Source organism: Bidens hawaiensis, unplaced genomic scaffold (assembly GCF_021521415.1).
Source record: "Bidens hawaiensis isolate Kalapana, Puna unplaced genomic scaffold, B.hawaiensis_p1.1 tig00020341_1, whole genome shotgun sequence".
Classification (NCBI taxonomy): Eukaryota; Viridiplantae; Streptophyta; class Magnoliopsida; order Asterales; family Asteraceae; genus Bidens; species Bidens hawaiensis.
In genome coordinates this window covers 287788-307112 of record NW_027493096.1, presented here as the reverse complement: position 1 = coordinate 307112, position 19325 = coordinate 287788, and the positions used below count along the sequence as shown (strand labels likewise).

At 34.8% G+C, this 19325-nt stretch overlaps 2 protein-coding genes and 1 long non-coding RNA gene across 3 annotated transcripts; 2 read left to right on the top strand and 1 right to left on the bottom strand.

Annotated features, from left to right (window-relative positions):
* Positions 1–182: 182 nt before the first annotated feature.
* LOC143560491 (1-aminocyclopropane-1-carboxylate oxidase 3-like) lies at positions 183–1911 on the top strand. The gene is made up of 4 exons (XM_077048784.1): positions 183–298; positions 908–1134; positions 1213–1552; positions 1628–1911. Exons 1-4 carry the CDS (start codon positions 194–196, stop codon positions 1886–1888), a joined length of 933 nt encoding a protein of 310 aa, XP_076904899.1. The 5' UTR covers positions 183–193; the 3' UTR covers positions 1889–1911.
* Positions 1912–2058: 147 nt separating this feature from the next.
* On the bottom strand, positions 2059–6231 carry LOC143560490 (E3 ubiquitin-protein ligase COP1-like). The gene is made up of 13 exons (XM_077048783.1): positions 5898–6231; positions 5108–5185; positions 4648–4803; positions 4219–4578; positions 3982–4139; positions 3820–3885; positions 3634–3712; positions 3375–3530; positions 3173–3271; positions 2914–3018; positions 2602–2781; positions 2409–2519; positions 2059–2328 (listed from the first exon to the last, which is right to left on the bottom strand). The coding sequence occupies exons 1-13, from the start codon at positions 6204–6206 to the stop codon at positions 2158–2160; spliced, it is 2028 nt and encodes a 675-aa protein (XP_076904898.1). The 5' UTR covers positions 6207–6231; the 3' UTR covers positions 2059–2157.
* Positions 6232–16130: 9899 nt separating this feature from the next.
* Positions 16131–17420, top strand: LOC143560479 (uncharacterized). The gene is made up of 3 exons (XR_013140132.1): positions 16131–16309; positions 16652–16745; positions 17349–17420. It is a non-coding gene; the product is annotated as an uncharacterized LOC143560479 (long non-coding RNA).
* Positions 17421–19325: the final 1905 nt, after the last annotated feature.

Below are 19325 nucleotides of genomic sequence, written 5' to 3'. Positions count from 1 at the left end.
TATAAAAAACATGTTAAATTAAGTTTAAAATGAAGTGACATAAGCTTATAATGGGTAGGCCAATCTTCACCACCTTAAGACAATCATGCCTAACTAGTTTACCTATAAATTGGAAGGCAAATATTCCACATTCTTCGCAGATCACACAAAACAAAAAATAGAAGAAAAATACTTTATTTATTCAAAAATAGAAATGGAAAACTTCCCTTTGATCAACATGGAGAAGCTGAATGGTGATGAGAGAAGTGTCACCATGGACAAGATTAAGGATGCTTGTGAGAACTGGGGATTCTTTGAGGTATATTCACCATCAAACAACACGTTTTCGGCATTTTAAGTTTTTAACACTCTTGAAGGCCATCTAGCCATTTACTAGTCTTAAGGGTGTTAATGGTCTCGGTTTTGAATATATTATGTTGAACCACCAACTACATTTTGGGGAACAACACCAAACCGGTGGTCAATGAACCAGCTTTATCGTTTTGTGGGTTTAACGGTTTGTTTTGGCAGTTTGACTGTTTGAATTTTTTTTTTTGCTTTCAAAACCATTAGTTTGTATTAAAATGTTCAAATGTTAAGGATGGTTCACAATTATAATGCATGTGCAACTCATTCTAAAAATTGAAAAAGTTTATAAATGATAAAAGGTTTAAACGGATGGTCCGGTTGACATGGCCAGCTCCAAGTTTCAAACAACAAAAACCAAACAGTTTGGATCTCAAACCAGCTGACTTGCTTAGGTTTGGGTGATTCGATCGGTTTCAACTAACACATCTATGTCATTCCGTTTTTGTTACCAATAAATATTCGCCACCAAACATGCAACATTTACCTCAAAAGTCAAAACAAAAGCATTGAACACAGTCACATTTTTAGGGGTGTGCTTAATTGTGTATTGTATGTGTAGCTGGTGAACCATGGGATTTCACATGAGCTGCTGGACACAGTGGAAAGAATGACAAAAGAGCATTACAAGAAGTGTATGGAGCAAAGATTCAAGGAAATGGTAACAGCCAAAGCATTGGAAGGCGTTAAGACCGAAGTGGATAATATCGACTGGGAGAGCACTTTCTTCTTGCGCCATCTCCCTAGTTCAAACATCTCTGAAATACCTGATCTTGATGATAAATACAGGTGAACAGCATTTTGTATAATCAAGTCACCACGTTATGTTGCACGATCATGATTATTAAAACTATTACGATTATGCAGGGATGTAATGAGGGATTTTGCCGGTAAACTAGAGAAATTAGCGGAGGATCTTTTGGATTTGCTATGTGAGAACCTAGGAGTGGAGAAAGGATACTTGAAGAAAGCATTCTATGGGCCGAAGTCAAAGGGTCCAAACTTTGGGACCAAGGTTAGCAACTATCCACCATGCCCTACACCAGATTTGATCAAGGGGCTAAGAGCACATACTGATGCTGGTGGCATCATTTTGCTCTTTCAAGATGATAAAGTCAGTGGACTCCAACTACAAAAAGATGGTCAATGGATCGATGTGCCACCTATGCACCATTCGATTGTTGTCAACCTCGGCGACCAGATAGAGGTAAGAAAACAATTAAACAGGTTCCTTAAATTGTGAAATGTCCCTAACTTGTAAAGTTTTATGGTTGAATGACAGGTGATCACAAACGGAAGGTACAAAAGTGTGATGCATAGAGTAATTGCTCAAACAAATGAAACACGAATGTCGATTGCATCCTTTTACAACCCTGGGAATGATGCTGTGATCTATCCCGCTCCGAAATTGGTGAAGGAAGAATCAAAGGATAAACAAGTTTACCCGAGATTTGTATTTGGTGATTATATGAAATTATATGCTGGCATGAAATTCCAAGGAAAGGAACCAAGGTTTGAAGCCATGAAAGCAGCGGAAGCCTAAATGTCTAAGTGTTTAACACACATAATTACCATATGTTTTCCCCTTTCTTATCGCTAATAAGTGGTGTCTGTAGCATTATCTTACTTGTTTCAGTTTAATAATACTATCATATTTGATAAATTACAATCAAAACAGTAACTAAAGCTGACAAAACATCATGATTATCTCTATCTATAGATGAACCAAGTATGTATGTACAAATAAAAAGCACTAACCAATAACAAAGATCCAGTAACAGGCTCAGGTTGATGATGATCAAGGGTCGGGATCTAAGCTGCAAGAACTAAAACTTTGATGGTTCCTAGACTGTTAGCAGCTAACAATGTAGGACTGTCACTCTTCCAGCATACAGCACTAATGAAGTAAGATCCTGGATCATCATCACTATCGTTCAGATTAGGTGTACCGAATCTATGCCACGTCAGCGGCTTTGAGATTGCCTGAAAATTCATAGAAATTTTTTATTCCATCTTTTATGCATTTAGCCCTAAAAATTTAATATACTTAGTCTGTAACTTACCTTATGATAACTGTACACTTCATTTGTTTCACTGCCACACGCGATGAAATCATTGTTTACCGAGAGACCAACAAAGTTCTTCTCGTTTGTGTGACCTCTAAATGTACGAACCTGAAAAAATTGACATGAGGTGTCACAAAAAGAGTTGAAATAATTGAATCAAGAAAAGAGAAAATAAGCCAAGTTAGCTCACGTGAAGATTATGTTTCACGTCCCATAAACGTAAAGTGTTGTCTGTAGATGCAGATGCCAGCTCATCATTGGACAAAAACTTTACATATGAAACGGTTTTTTGGTGGCCACTAAAGACATGAAGAGATTGACTGGTGTTCCTTAAATCATAATAATGTATATTATGATCTACTGAGCCGACCTGCAAATTCCCATCTTTCGTTTAAATGCTGCTTTAACTAATTTACTTGAGTAAATATGCAATTTCACACATATAATGCACAATGATGAAATTATCAAACCGAACATGTATGGATAACGAAAGCAAAATTACCGCAATGTGAGTGCTGGATCCAGGATTGTACTTGACACAACATATGTTTGCTTTCATATCAATGTTAATAGCACTTGATTCTTGCCTTGTGCACCAAATTTTCACCTGTGAAACAAAAATGACGATGAAATATCTGTTATTAGTAGAATAACTAAATAATTTTAGATAATATAAGAAACATCATACCACATAACGAAAACCGAATACGAAATATTGCTAGAATCAGCGAATTTAGAAGAAAAAAGAGTAATAGCAATACCTTACAATCATCACTGCCTGATACAAGCATTGATGGTTCTATACGTGAAAAATCAACACTCCATACTCGTTTTTCATGCTCTTCATACTCCCTCACGCTCTGAACATGATAAAATTAACAAAATTATCAATAGAGACTGTTTTTCTAAACCTTAATCTTATGTAGAAGAACGGGAAATCACTTGTAACCAGAATTTAACTACCTGCTGAGTATTCACATCCCAGACAAATACTATTCCTTCATAATCACTACTAGCTATATAGTTTTTTGTATGTTTGTTCCAGCTCAAGCAACTAAGCTTTGACCGTGTGGGAATCTCAACTACTGGACGATGTGCTTCAGGGGGCTCATTAACAATCTGAAAAAAAACCAAAAATTTAAAACACATGATTAACAATAGTCATGGCTTTTTAGTAATTTATCGCTTACATTAAACATTTTGAAGAAAGAAAAATGCTCACCGTCGAGAAGTTAAAAACCTTTATACGCCTTGAAACGTCAGCAGTAGCAAACATTTCATCATCACGATCAAACTCAATGCTGTAGTAAAGCACAAAGCGCAAATTTCAGTACAAATTTCAAATTGTTTACATAAACTTTTAAGGAAAAACGAATAAACGCCATACAACTGCTATCATATTTCATACCTAGATACAATGTTAGCTGAATGAAAGATCTCCCCATGCCTAAGTTCTGCAATCACCCTTAGTCGACTAATTGAGTATACAAACAAACAACAAACATGAAAGTTATAAACATTAGTGACGATTTTAAATTTGCGACATAAACAGAGAAATGATTATAGATACCTGTATTGTGTAAATGTAGATAGCACAGATTGAAAATCAGACAAGGCTTCACTATAGCCTTCCCTTTGCATGATATCATCATCCCCTTTTTCATGATTGGGTGATGGATTCACTAACTGACGCCTTTTTTGTAAGTAACATTGTTGCAGGTCATTGAACTGCGGAAAACGGACCACTAGAAATTAACATACATGAATAATCATGGATTAAAAAAAGCATTTATTTAACTTAACTCACCTGAGATTGAACACGTTTCTTACGAGTAACAGCAATACTAGACTGACTTGTATGCTGTGAAGTCAATGCACTAGAGGCTTCTTTCCCCGGTGCTCCAAATGAAGAAGCTTGAGATTTTCCATCTACATTACTGTAATGAAAGTTATCACTAGGAACTCCCCCGTGTGTTCTCATGGATGCAAATATAAGGTCACCATTGTCTTTATGTGTTGATGAAGAAAACCAAGATCTCGATTCTTGTAATTCACCGGTCTGCATTTGCATTTTTGATAAATATTTATCCCTTGCTCTATACAACTCCATCCTATGCCTCTCAACCAAACTAGCATCCTCTTTGATATATTGCATATCAGTTTGCACCTGCAAGAAAATAAAGTTAAAAAAATGATCTATTAACTTGAATTATTAGCTTTTATTTATAAAACAAACCTCATTAAGTTCATCAATTTTCTTTTTCCTCAAGAAATGCAAGAAATCAAGAAGATTTTGCATACTTCTCTCGGCTTCTTCTTGCTCCATTTTTCTTTTCTTTTCAGAAAGCAATGATAGCAATGCATCCACTTCCTTTAATGACACTTGGTAACCCTGTCTAAGGATCACAACGAGTGTTACAATAGCACTTACACAAATGTACACAACAACTTAAAAAGACTAGCGAATCCAAATGGTATACACAATTAGTTGAGGGTAAAAGTGTTTGAAAAAAGCAGTTGCACGTGTGGCTACAAAGTATAAAATGACAGAAGAAAATTAACATGTTTCATCCACTAATCGTACTATTGCGTTGACAATTCATGGTAACACAAATTGCTAGGTAACACAAACTTATAAGATAAATAAACTACAAAGGGAAAGTAAAAGAAATATTTATCTCATAATAAGCACTAACCTGGAGTAATGCTAGACGGAATTGTTCTAACGGGGAGGCACTTTTTGAAACTTGGAAAGCAGAAGTCTTCTTCAATAGCTACATTTGGTACAGAGAAACCTTTAACAATAAGCTGCATTGCGAATTAACTTTTTTCAAGGTACAAACAATATTTACTTGAAACAAAGTAAAATATCATATAATAAGAGACAACAACGGTATGCTATATGATCAAACATAATAAACAGCCATGTCACTAAAGTGAAACTTACTAAACTCATTTAGGGGATGAATATCTAAAGCATCAATATCGCACAATATAGATGCATATATAGCAAAATGACAAGTCATAAGTTCTTAGATGATGTATTATAGCTCTTAAATCACTCATTCTTATTTTATGTACTTGGAGTCTTCCTGCTTGCTGAAACCTTGTAATGTGAGTTTTCCCAAGTATGTTTGAAACAACTCACATTACAAAATTTTAGTAAACAGAAAGATATCAAGCACGTAAGATTGATTTATACATAACGAAAGGCCTATCCATCAACAACACCATATAACAACACATGACTTGTCACTTCCCCACATATGCATCCATATTCCGCATCATTAATACTCAAAAAGTTCACCACCTAACTAAATTTATTATGTTCCACTTTAACGACATACTCGATTAGTACGTTACATCATAAAACATATCATCACCGCAAAACCACATAATCCTGTAAAACTATTTCAATTAACCGATACATAACTCATCAATCAGCTACAAATTACCTAGCAATTCATCAATTAACAAGCAACAAACCTTATCCAGAAGAAAATTAGGGTAAAGCTGATTAGCAGTGACCGAAGACGCACAGCAAGGGCAATCGCTCTTATTATCAAGGTGAGTGATAATACACATGTAACAGAAGCTGTGTCCGCATGACGTCATGAACGCGTCCTTAATAATCTGCATACAGATCGGACACAACAAGTCCTTATCCGTGGTCTCCGGTTGAACCGTTTCGATCATTTTTCCGGCGTCGGATTCCGTCGGGAGGGTATCGGAATAGGTTCTTTTGAGTTCTGACTTGACTGCCGGAACTAGATTACCGGCGGATCCGTCGTCCATGTGAGGAGCTGGTGAAATAAATTACGATCGGAGTTATCGGAACGGTGTCGTTTGAAGATTGAAAGAAGAAATGGGTGAGAGAAGGATAGGTGACCGAATGAGTTTCAAGCACGTGACGGGCCACGTGACATATTGTGTCCCTATTGGCCACTTGGTTCCATGTCAGCAAGCTGTTTGATTGTTTTCCGAATCTTTACCACGATGGATGTTCAAGACTTCAACTCAATGAGGGGGCTGGGTATGGTACTATAGTGTCGTATTGTTGTTTTCAATTATATAGTTTTTAAGAATTAAGACTTGCGTGTTACGAGACGGTTATAGACCACAAAACAATGAAAATAGACGTAAACATGTTGAACCTTACACACATGTTAATTTGTAAAAATTAGAGCAAAACATAAAAAGAGTAAAAAAGTTGAAACAATAAAAAACATAAAATGTAGAAAAAATTTTAAGATATGGTACAAAGCAAAGAGTAAATAGTGCAACTCAATAAAGCATAAAACAAAGGAATGATAACTTTGTAAGGAGTTGTATTGATATCGTAAGTTTTTATGGACTCTATATAAGTAAATGTGTTTGTTTTAGTTCTGTCTAGACTACTTTTGGTGATTGATTAGGTTTTTGGAGATGATAATAACTAGGTGTTGTTGGGATTTTAGGTGTTTATCAGAGTTTACACTTAAAGCTTTAAGCATTAACGCACTTGCTTTGTGTTCTTTCACTGGTCGTTAAAGGCATGTGTTGTTTTGTTCATATTTTCAAAGAATTTTGGCTTTTTCTAGTTAAGCATAAAAACTAAAAACTTATTGGGTTATCTTGTTACCTAATAATAAAGTAAAACTAAATACAAAAGATTTTGGGTATGACTCGAATAAATTGATTTGTATATTTAAAGTTTTCTTGGGGAGTTTGGATTTTCTTGTAATTCATATGTGAAGAGGTTTGAGACTGTAAGGATAACATTAATAGATCAGATGTTCAACAACTTATTGTTTAACTTGACGATGTGATTCCCCTAAAAGTGATCGTCTTTGGTTGGGGAATGGGGCATGATAGAATTCCTAAACGAGTGGCACACGGACACACGATGTGCTTTAGAAACAATTAGTTTATTTGTTTGTTTCTTGACATTTGTGAAAAAAAAAAAAAGTTAAAACACCTTGCAAGGAATCCAATGGTGAATAGGTGAAAGCAACTAGCAAGGAATAGGTGAAAAAAAAAACTTTCCCCAAAAGGGAGCGAAGTTAAACACCTTGCAACAAAAAAAAAAGTTAATTGTCACCCCAAAGACAAATCATACGAATATCATACGTGTTACATATATAGTATAAAGGAAAATAATCCTTAAATTACCGAGGAAGGCGATCTATGATAGTTTAAATGTGTCATGGACCAGCCTCAAACATTCATTCTAACTCACTATCATTTTTTTCAACATCTTACTACCCCACCCTACCTTCCATACACTTGTTAGAATCGATATGTATTCTTACGCAGTGTGGTTTATATTGGTGCATTCTTAATTAGTATGTAACTATGTTAGGTGCACCCTAAGTTGATCCGTTCATCAGAACTGACTTTCATTTTTGCATTGAATCAATCATGTTTGGCAACCCTGATAATCTGTTAACACCTATATTACTCTAATTATGTCACCCCTGCTTATTCACAGTATAATATGTATAATGTTAGCAATCAAGTTTAATTGGTATTTTCTGGATACCGAAAATTAGACATAACATGTTAGCCATCGAGATGGCTAAACTAATTGTTAATAGTTAACACAAATTTAAAAACTAGATGGTTGGTCAAAGAAGTTGTTACTTATGTGTTATATATATATATAATTTATCACGAGTTTGGTAAACCATCTAGTTTTAAGCAAAAAAAAGGAAAAAGAAAAATGATAGAATACGTTTAGTTAAGACAAAACCACTTATATGAACCTTATGCATATTCAATCTATGTTTGTAGAAAGATGGTTCGACTCATGTGCCTATATATGATCAATAAAGACACTTCAAAATAATTGTAAATTGTGTTTTTGAACTCACTCTACAGGACCGCCCATTTTTAGGAATGTGCAAGCCACATTTGTGAATGACTTTTTATCAAATACAAAAATATTAGACTTTAATTATATGTTGCTTCAAAATTTTCTATTTATGATGTGTTAGACAACTAAGTAATTTTCTATTTATGACGCCCTGCTTGTGGTGCGCGCATATAATGTATATGTGTGTGAACTCTCGGGTGGGCAAAAATAGCACTATTGCACCAATTTTGACGCTATTTTACTAATCTCGTGAAAATAATGTTAAAAGTGGCGGAAGGTTAATCAGGCATCATGTGGTGGCGTTGATAGCCGAAAGACAATGGTACATGCACCAATCAACCGGTGTGCCGATGGTTGAGTGTTATGCGCCTTATGTCCAAGGCTTGATGCAAAACTACTATCGAGCCGGGGGTCTCACCGGAAGCAGTCTCTCTATTCCTACAGAGTAAAGGTAAGGCTGTCTACATCTTACCCTCCTCAGACCCTACCATAGCTTTGCTATTGATGGGATATACTGAGTACGATGATGATGATGATGATGATGATGATGTTATTTTTCAAAACAAAATAAAATTTAGGCTTGAAAAGTTGAGTTCAAAAGGTTGGGTTTGGGGCACTGGAAAAAGTAAGGATGTGACACATGTGTCATTGTGTTTAATATATTAGAAGCTATAACATAAATTAGATATATTTGAGTGGGTGCCTACGCTCCCCATGGGTCAACACTGATCCGCCCCTTGAGTAATCCTTTAATCAAAGAGACATCTTCAACGTATGAGTAATCCTTTATGGCGATGATGTCTTAGATTACTGAATAAGGCGATGTTTGTTTTTTTGTAAAAGATCTACGCAGGCTCTTTTGTTTGCGCCGTGCAGACCACTCGTAGACATTGCCATCTGCAGACTGTTTGTTTTCTCGAAGACATCTCATTAAAAAAACGTATGCGTAAACACTTCTTGGTGCAACCTTGGCATATCCACTTCTGAGATCTTCTGCAGAGGGTTAAAACACCACACCCTACTAACACCCATTGTCCACCACCACCACCACCCATCGCTCACCACCACCATCCACCACCCACCCTACCCACCGTCCGCCATCACCGCCGTCACCATGGTCCACCCCCACCGTCCACTCCACACCCACTCACCGACCGCAACCACAATCGTCCACCACCCCAATCTGCCACCACCGTCCACCGCCACCACTGTCCACCACCACCACCACCGTTTACCACCATCTTCCATCGCGATCGTCCACCTCCACTGTCCACCACCCACCACCACCTTCTGCCACCACTAACCACCACCGCCTTCTATCAGCACCACCGTCCACCACCACCCACCACTACCACTGTCACCATCCAGCACAACCCACTACCACAGTTTGTACACCACCACTAGTTTATTTTAACAATAAGACGTTAAAAAACAAGCTGTTAGAATACAGAGGTTTGGTCAACCTTTTCTTCCAAATGCGTTCTGCTGACTGCAAAAAACAAACAGCACCTAAGCACGTAGGTAGTTATAAAAATCAATTAATTATTAGTAATAAAATGACCATTCTTCTGCTCTCCGGAGGTAACGAATTCGACGGCACCATTCTATTATTGATTTATTATTGCTGTTTCTGTTTGCCCTAGTCTGTTGTCTTCTGTCTTGATTCATTCATTGATATCTATTTACTTACAGTGTTCTTGTATGTGCATCTAGGTTAATGCTTTGTTTTGTTTTCTTGCAATTTATCTTTCTCGATTTCTAGGCTTTATCTTATTATTATTGTATGCTTCTTTGATGATGATAATTGAAACGCCTGATGTTACTTTCTTATTATTCATTTTACTACATTCATTCATTTACTTTACAATCAATCATGTGTTTGCTTATTTATTGAAACTCTGTTTAAAATGACTCTTACACCTAACCTTACCTAACCTAGCACCAGTTTATAATCAATTTGTTAAAAACAACATCACAATTTTTAATAACTAGTACTTTACGTCTTTACCCGTCCGGTGAACGAGAATATTAATACGAGAATGTGACGACTACATTCTAAAATGGTGAGTTTATATATGACCCATTTACTAAAAATGGTTACCTTGAGTCGCTTACCAAAAATGGTAATCTTGACTTGCGAAACAAATGAATAAGAAAAGTTGTAAACGTCGTAAGTACTTAACTATTACATGTGAAAGAATATTAAGATACAAAAAATGAGAATATTAAAATGTAAAGAAAGAAAATTAACATACCTGCATAATAAATCAAAAGCTCATTTACCTAAAATGAAAAAGGGTGGAGAGAGCACTTAAAAAATTCTTTAAAATGGCTAATAAAATTTAAGTAAATTAAAAGATAAATAAAAAAAAACAAAAAGGATAATAAACAACTACTTATTATGTTTCTAGACAAAGAGAACATATTTTCCCGTTACGATTTTTTATGTGGTGCTTTAATTTTCAAACGATTTGTTCGGAATATAATTTTATTTATGTTGGTATAATATTTTCACTTTCCAAAAAATGTGAACCGGTGCTTCCCTTTGTTGCCAAAGTCGTTTTACTTTGGTTCATATGATTAGAGGTTTGTGATTCATAAAGCAACAAATGTAACTTTGGTTTAACTTCCATAGTGAACTTGAGTATGAAGTTTTATATACATGTGAATTTGGTAGCTTGCAATCTTGCATAATAAAGTTAATAAATGGAAACATAAAACATTTATAGACGATAAAGAGTAAGAAGCGTTGCTCGATCATATTCAACTTTTTTAGCAAAGAGGTATTTTTAGATGGTAAAACTGAGAAAATTTTCTCACTCACACACACGTTTAAGTGTGGTAGGTATATAGGTATTATTATTCTTAATCAACATATACCAGTTATTAAATCGAAAATGTATATGAATAAAAATTTAACATTATGTCCTGCAAACCAGAGCATTTTATTTACGCGAAGTCAAATATCACATATGGACAGACTTAAAATAGACTCATTTAAAACCAAGAAAAGGCCATTTATGAATGCAGTTAGATTAGAGGTTTCCCGTTCCCACCTTTTCTTTCAAGTACAAAAGGCAAATTTCCTGGAGGATTTAAATGTCCTAATCACAAAGGTCCATAACCACCATCACTGCCACCACCACCATCTCTGCCACCAAACCTACCTCTTCAGTGACTCCTGCCGCCACAACCTCCATCACACCTTGGGCTTTGCTTCCTCCACACTTATGCTTCCTCCATTAACTTCCGTTCCACCGAATTCAACCACCTTATTCAATGCGTTACAGTCAGTAAAATCTATGAAAGAAACCCAGAAAAAATATGTTTTACGCGCCATTTTATTAAGATCAGAACATCATGACTATACATTATGTAATAAAACCTACCCTTTAGGGCCACCAGACTCAAATGATAATATCATAATGTAATAGGTGGTGTGAAATCATGCATCATCAAAGTTTTCATTATAACCAAATCCCCTGACAAAAGCAGTTAATCCTTGGGTCTGCCCGCTCTTCTAGAATGACCTCTCATTCCTGCAGGAAAAAAAATATATATCAAGTCTCATTTAGATGTCAATTTTATAAGCATATGATAATAACTTTTAAGGTAAACCCGGTGCCAGGAATCTGGGTCGAGCACGGTTCAGTTCGGTTATTAGGCAAAACCATAACCCAAACCGAAGTCATCGGTTATTTAGTTAGTATACCAACCGATCGGTTTTCGGTTATTTTTGGTTTCAGTTCGGTTATTTCTCGGTTGTTTCTTTTCATTTTCTTTTTATTCAGTGTAGACATTGCAAAAAAAATCAAAAGGTGTAAATGCATATTTTAAGCTTGCAAGAGTGTATTAGAGTTCAAAAAACAAAAATATGAGCGTGTTACGTGGAACCATACAAATACAAAGTTGCTAGAGTAGTAGAGTTTAAAACTCAACAAAGTACTTGATCAAAAAATATAAAATGTTTAGTCTCAATCTTTATTCATCATCTTATTCGTCTTCAAAGTTTAGTCCCAATCTTTTTTTCGGTTAGTCTATCTGGTTCGGTTTTTAAAAATAGATAGACGAAGTACCGAACCAAAATCGTTTTAAAAAAACAAAAAAAATAATCGTCGGTTAATGCTTGGGTTTGGGTGTTTCGGTTAATTTGGTTTTCTGCTCACCCCTAGCAAGAATGTGCACCTCTTTTAAATGTTCATCATGATTTAAGATTCCCAATTTATTATATATTGCAAATAAGCAAAACAAAACGAAGTTAGGAACCAATGTTTGGAACAATTATTCAAAAATATAAAAACTAATTAGAATCTTACCATGATTACCCTTTTATAGCTAGAGCATGCAAGTAGCTCGGCCAGTCAACTCTTGCCCGTTTTTGCTGGCATAAACCTGAAGGTAGAAGAATATTAATTTCGACAGCGTATCCTGAGAAAGAAAAAACATCTGAAAGTAAATAAGAATCAATCAAAAATATATAAAAAAAAAACTGATGGATGTCAGTCAAAAGCTAATATAATTGATACGGACTATAAACGATGTGTGATCATATAGTTACTGATTTTTTTTATCAAAAGCTAATCCATTACTTGTTAAGATAAGAAAACTGAACAGCTAATTTACGAAAGCAGGTACGAACTCGTTTGTGTGCTTTCGGAGCACCGAGAGCCCACCATGAGTGGGAACTTAGTCCAGACTCTTCAGATCACTTTGCTGCATATTTTACATTATAATTAGGAAAAACAACAACTTGCTATTTAAAGGTAAAATTCATCAAAATTCTTACATCCTTCCATGAGAATAATGTGATTTGAGCATAAACTTAATCAGTGTCCTGTTCAGCCTAAAAACCCTGTAGAAACAAACATACCAAATATTATGATAAAGTCACATGAATTTTTTTTATAATCATGCCAATTTTATAATTATTTTCAAATAAAAATTGTAAATCATATAGAACATTAGGTTTAACCGTGTAAGCACAAACTGATACTGGTTTACAATCAAGTAAAATTTATATTTGAGCAAAGAAATTATTCGCAAATTAGGATCTCTATCTTCAGCTAGATCCGCCAATTGTAACGCACGATATTTTAATGTCATAATCACATTAGGATTTTTTTTCTCTTTGCATTCTAAACAAAACAGTATAATTTTTATAAAGAGGCAAGCGAAAAATTTTCTTTTAGAGGATTTCAAAAACCGTGAACCACATTCAGCAAATCAATCTATCACAAGATGAACGCTACGCTAGATTTCTGACTTATTATAATTCAAAATCTGAGAGTTATAAAAGACATCTAGCTGATCAGTTATTGATAATTGTTAAAAGTGGATGCACTATGCACAACAGTTACTTTACCTATACAATATTTCAGTTAGAAAAGTACAAGACATGGTACAAATCATAAGATCTATAATGCCAAAAGTGTATTCATCATTAAGATGGTAATATTATTTCAATCACCAAAACCAAAAATGAGTTTAAGAACTTACAATTTTATTTTAGAATGACAACTCATATAATCTTTAATTCTACTCCTAAATAACACCCTTACTCAAACTCTAGTTAACGTAGGTATTCAAATAAAGAAAGAAAATATGTGTTTAGCCTTACACAAAATGCCATAAGATATGTAGGATAGACAATTAGTATTAAACAGTTTGGATGAACATGAACTTTTTTTCCCTCAAGGTATAATATAAATGATAAGTAACATCTAAAATATGATATAAATTAGTGTAGGTTTGGTTTGTGATAATAATAATAGTAACAGGACTAGTTCAGTTGTTTCTTATGGTATGGCCATCATTTGATTATTCATTTTCATGATAGGGAAAAGGTTGTTGTTCTTCCTTAAAAAAAGCATGTAGCAAAACCCTCAATTGGCTTTTTTGTTTTTGTTTGAGATTTGATAGTTTTTTGTTTTTTTTTTACAAGAAATATCATCATTCGAATGATGGATTTCTAGATTGAGCTGGCGCATTCTAGGATGTTAGCTTTTAAAAGAATACTGGGAAAAAAAAAATTAATCTTTAATATATGATTAAAAAGTATCAAACTGTAGAATAACATATGAAACCTGCAATACACAAAGGCATCTCTGAATCTCGTAAAGCAAAAAAAAATGTAGAGTGAATCGGTAAGAAAATCATCTTCATATTAACCTGCAACAATGAAATAACCATAAAAACGCAAGTAAACGGAAATTCATGGGCATTCATCAAACAGCTTTTGTGCATAGAATCAATGATAATTTGACAAAGCTAATGATCAAACCAAGAGAAACACATTTAGTAACTCAATCATCTATGACTACTCAACCGCATGATCATTTGTGACTACTCAACCACACAGCTATACAAGAAATGGTATATATATAAAAAATTAAATGCTAAGAAACTGCATGAAATATACCCAAATACATAAACTTTGAAACCTCATCTATGTACCATGAAATACACACAAATAGCTAAGCTAAATACGTAAACTTTGAAACTTCATCTATGTACCGTTTCACCAAGAAATAAACAATCGATTAATATGACATAATAATAATAATAATAATAAGTTTATATAGGCAACGTGGAAGTTATGCACCAATCTGAAAACGCATGAGTGTACAGTGGAATCCCATGACGCCATTGATCAACCAATTAAAAGCATAATTTAGCATAAATCAACATGCATACATAAATGTTCAATTACCAGTTAAATTACTATCAGCAACATTGATGTTCAGTTAACCCATAACTACGTACAGCTATATCCTGCAACAAAATATAAAGCATATATAACCACAATAAAAAAGCAGTAGAATCCCAAAATGACACCAATCAATAAAAATCACAAAGTAAAATTAACCAACATGCAAAGATGAACTCGAACGCTCAAATGAAAGGCTACGTACGGACTAGCAACACCGCTCACCAAGAAATCACTCACTAACTTTTTGCTGCTGCATTCTTGTGGTTCGATTAGGATACAGTTGATTTTCCTCCTTTTGCTTGCTAACTCATTAGCTAGACATTGGTGTTTTTTGCCTTTTGTTGTAACTTGTGTTTTTCATTTTCGTTTGTTTATAACGAGACCTGTACCTGGCAACATGAAAGACAACACATTTAACATTAACCCACGGATGCCACCTGACTAAACACACAATTTGCTTTTGTCAAATGCAGGAGCAAAGAAACACAAGATGTAACAAAGGGCAAAGCACCACAATCGTTTTGGGAACACCAGCCATGAAAAGGTGAGTATTCATTGCTGAAGTAAAGTTTGCACCATACAACAGTAGCATGCGACTAAACCCTGCCGCCATCTAGTATATATCTATTTAAAAAACAACCTTCTTACAAAAATGTGCTTTGAAGGTTGTCTTTATGGTTGTTTTTGTTGTTATCAGAGATATGTTGTCTCCACATGTTCATTTTTCTGTGTCTTGCAGCACAGCTGCCTTGCTTATTGTTGTGTTGCGTTTACTCTTTACACGCGTTGTCTTCCATCATCAGATAAACAAAAAACGCACACAGTCTCTTCAAACTCCCTTTCTTTCTCATCTCACTCTGCGATGAAGGTAAATGGTGGTGTGGAGTTCGTTTCCAATTGAACAAGTATTTTCGGGTTCGCGTGAGGATCATATTTTTGCTTATCACAAGAAATGGAACCTGTACATGTTTCTGCTTATAAGCATAATCTGCTGTACCGACAGTTAGGATCTAATTCTTATCATGAGTTGCATGCTATCGGTCATGTTGCCTCCTCATGGCTTCATAATGATCCAAATCAATTCAGACCACCCATGTCAAAGGTATATTGTTATTTTAGTTATTATTGCTAATTTGCCACATTTGTTATGCTTTTGAACTTTTCATAATGTTTTTGTTTAAATCAATATTATTAGGTGCTTAACTAAAGAATTGGAGAAACAAGGTATTACTTGGGTTGGGTGCAGACCTGCATTCTATTGATAACCAAAGTGGGCACATGCGAACCGAGAGGAGGGCCCATTCTCATGGACTGTCCTAAAATGGTTCGACGATGGTACGTTATTTATATATATCATATTGTGGAAATTTTATAAAAAGTCTGCAACATGGAAGTATAAGGTCTTAAGGAGGAAAGAGTGCAAAAATAAAAAATGAATTTTTTTTTAAAGGAAAAGGAAGAACAGTAGCAGCTTTAAAAATGGTTGCTTCAGTTGCAGACAGTTTATTTTTATTTTATCAACTCTTAAAATAAAAAGGGGATGGTTTCTTTAAAAGGTGAACACAGTTCCTCTTTGTATGTGTTTGATCTTACAAATTAGTTTTATGAGGGGTAAAATAGAAAACACTTGACACTTTATAAGCCATTTTAGCAACCAACTTTCATTTGATTTAGCAGGACATGTTTTGGAGAGGAGGTATAGGTGTGTACGTGCTGCCTCATGGAAAGCTTATGAGGGAATTAGTGCTCACGTTGGCCTATAGAAATAACGGTATGTAGATCTACACGTTGATTTTCTATTACAATGAGCTTATTGGTAATTTGTTTTTTATTTTATCTAGAAAGGGTCTGGGTGTTAAATGAGTTTTGTTCACGGGTAGTCGGGTCCAGTTTGCTGGAGTCGCGTGAAAAGCTTACCCGTCTAGCCACAATCCACATGCTAGAAAACTAGCTGTTCACCCGTATTATAAAATAAAACCGTCTTTACCCATATGAAGATTAACCCGGTTTATCCCGCATCAAGAGTTGTTCATGGGTAGTCGGGTCCATTTTATCCCGTTTGCAGTTGCATAAAAAACGACCCATTTAGAAAAAACTGCTTTTATGCTCATAGTTTTTTCACCTGTTTTAAAAAACCAGTTTGAATCTGTAAAAAAACAAAAGTTTACCCACTTACACACGCTTTAGAAAATGTCCTGTTTTGGCACTCATCAAATAACCGTTTAGAAGCTCTATTGCTCGGCGGATGACCTGTTTGGAACCGCATGACGAAATAATCCATTTGGAGCCACATGAAAATTTTAATCGTTTTGACTCATGTTGGTTTAATATTTCAAGTTAATATAATCTATTTTTATATCTAATTGGTCGGCAGGTCTAGCTAGAGGTTGACACAGTAGGCGAGCAGGTTTTGAAGCAGTTGGGCATGTGGTATTTATGAAAGATTGAGTGTAAAACTGTAGATTGTTATGAAGAACTGGATTTTGAATAAAGTTAAAAATATTGCTGCTATAGGCCGCCAACTTATGCACGTTAAATTGTTTCAACAAAAGTTGAACGTAAGCGTTATTTGGAGCATTATTTGGACACTAGAGTTCATTGAATGCTGTCGGAGTTGCACTCAAAGCAAATTAGTGACGATTTTATGTTTTCTTAACATAAAACCGTAATTTTTCTTTTTTACAACTTTATGCCACCCGCCGCGTTGTCTTTTTTACAACTTAATGCCATCCACTGCAACGCGACAGGTCTAACCACTAGTTCTAATAATAAAGAATAAGAAGACAATAATTTAGAATGTCCCGTTTGATTTCGGTTTAGTTGAGTTTGATGAGTGTGAAACAAGTCAAAACATGCAAGTTGACCGGTGAACTACTTTTTGTTAACCTTTTTACATAGATCCTGCAACATATCAATTTGATCTACGAATCAACAAAAAAAACAAAACAAAAATTCAAAAACAGATCAAAGCATTGCAAATCAATCGAAAATGTACCTTTGAATCCGATCTTAATCTTTTAATATGTGCCACCCAACCCATTTCCTTTTACTAACCCAAACTCCGGTAACTGAAATAATCATATTTTAAAAAATGGATGAGATTTCGCTATAACATGTCGACACTCAACACTAGTTGTCAGGGTAAAAATCAAAGATAAAGCATTCATCCTACACCATAAATGTTGAGATACAGACAATTAAAATTAACTGTGTCGATGTACAAAAAGAAATATAAAAAAAATATAAATTATTATTAACACTATCAATATTACTTATTCAAGTTAAAAAGATTAGAGCTTTTATGTTTAATTAGAAGATCAGTTTTAAATTACCATATAACTAGATTCACAGAATCTTTCAAGTAATCTATCCAGATTAGATTTAGAGAATCTTTTAAAATTAAAGAAACTAGTACATTGTTCAAGATAGGGGTGTTCAAAACTATTCGTATTCGTATCCGTATCCGAATTATCCGACTATCCGAAAATTCGGATATTCGAATCCCGGATATCCGAAAATTCAGATTTGAACATCAGTTTTCTGATTTTTCGGATAGTTTGGATATCCAAACTATCCGATATTATAATTTTAATATTTTTTTAATTTTATTTTATATTATAAAACCCTACATCTACTTTCATCATAAATCATAATATCTGCCTCTTTTCATTCTCACTCCAGACTTCTCTTATATTCGCCTCCATCTCCTTCCGTCCACACTCCTCCTCCTCCGGCCGTCCAACCTCCTCCACCTTCCACCCTCTTCTTCAGCCAGACTCAAACGCTCCTCCACGGCTCCACCCTCTTTGTCAGACCAGACTCAAACCTTCTTCCACACTTTTCAAGTACTGATTTGTTATTTGGTTGTTTTATGTTTTGGTATTTATTATTAAACAGGTTTGTTTTTTTTTTCAGATTTCCGAAATTTTGGATTCGGCCGAAAGGTTCGGATAGATCTAGAAGTGTGGAAAGGTAAGAACCGGATTAAAGGTTGTGTTTGTGGGTTAAGTGTTAGAATCCTAGATTCGCATTCGTGGCTTAGAAAGTTGTAGAACCATAGATCGGGTCATAAGGAACCACAAAGTGGTAAACCTGACCCTAGATCTAAAAAGTTTTAAGACATTTTGAATATAATCTATGATGTTTGAAAAATTATGATTTATAGTTATTTACAAAATATTATCATGCTACTAAATAAATATCATAAAAATTAAACATCATAGAGTATTTGAAAAGTCTCAAAACAAACCGTAAAACATAATTTTTCAAAAAACCAAAACACATGTATAAAGAAAAGACGATAAATGTTTGGGTTAGTTTCGGGGTTTGGCTTTTTTAGGCCAGGTTGTTT

What these genes read in the sequence shown, in the direction of transcription:
- LOC143560491 (XM_077048784.1), top strand. Translation starts at nt 194, where the DNA reads ATGGAAAACTTCCCTTTGATCAACATGGAGAAGCTGAATGGTGATGAG. An exon ending in AGAACTGGGGATTCTTTGAG is followed by an intron (nt 299 to 907) that starts GTATATTCACCA and finishes TTGTATGTGTAG; the next exon opens with CTGGTGAACCATGGGATTTC. An exon ending in GATCTTGATGATAAATACAG is followed by an intron (nt 1,135 to 1,212) that starts GTGAACAGCATT and finishes ACGATTATGCAG; the next exon opens with GGATGTAATGAGGGATTTTG.
- LOC143560490 (XM_077048783.1), bottom strand. Translation starts at nt 6,206, where the DNA reads ATGGACGACGGATCCGCCGGTAATCTAGTTCCGGCAGTCAAGTCAGAA. An exon ending in CTAATTTTCTTCTGGATAAG is followed by an intron (nt 5,186 to 5,897) that starts GTTTGTTGCTTG and finishes TACCAAATGTAG; the next exon opens with CTATTGAAGAAGACTTCTGC. An exon ending in CAGGCAGTGATGATTGTAAG is followed by an intron (nt 3,019 to 3,172) that starts GTATTGCTATTA and finishes TTTGTTTCACAG; the next exon opens with GTGAAAATTTGGTGCACAAG.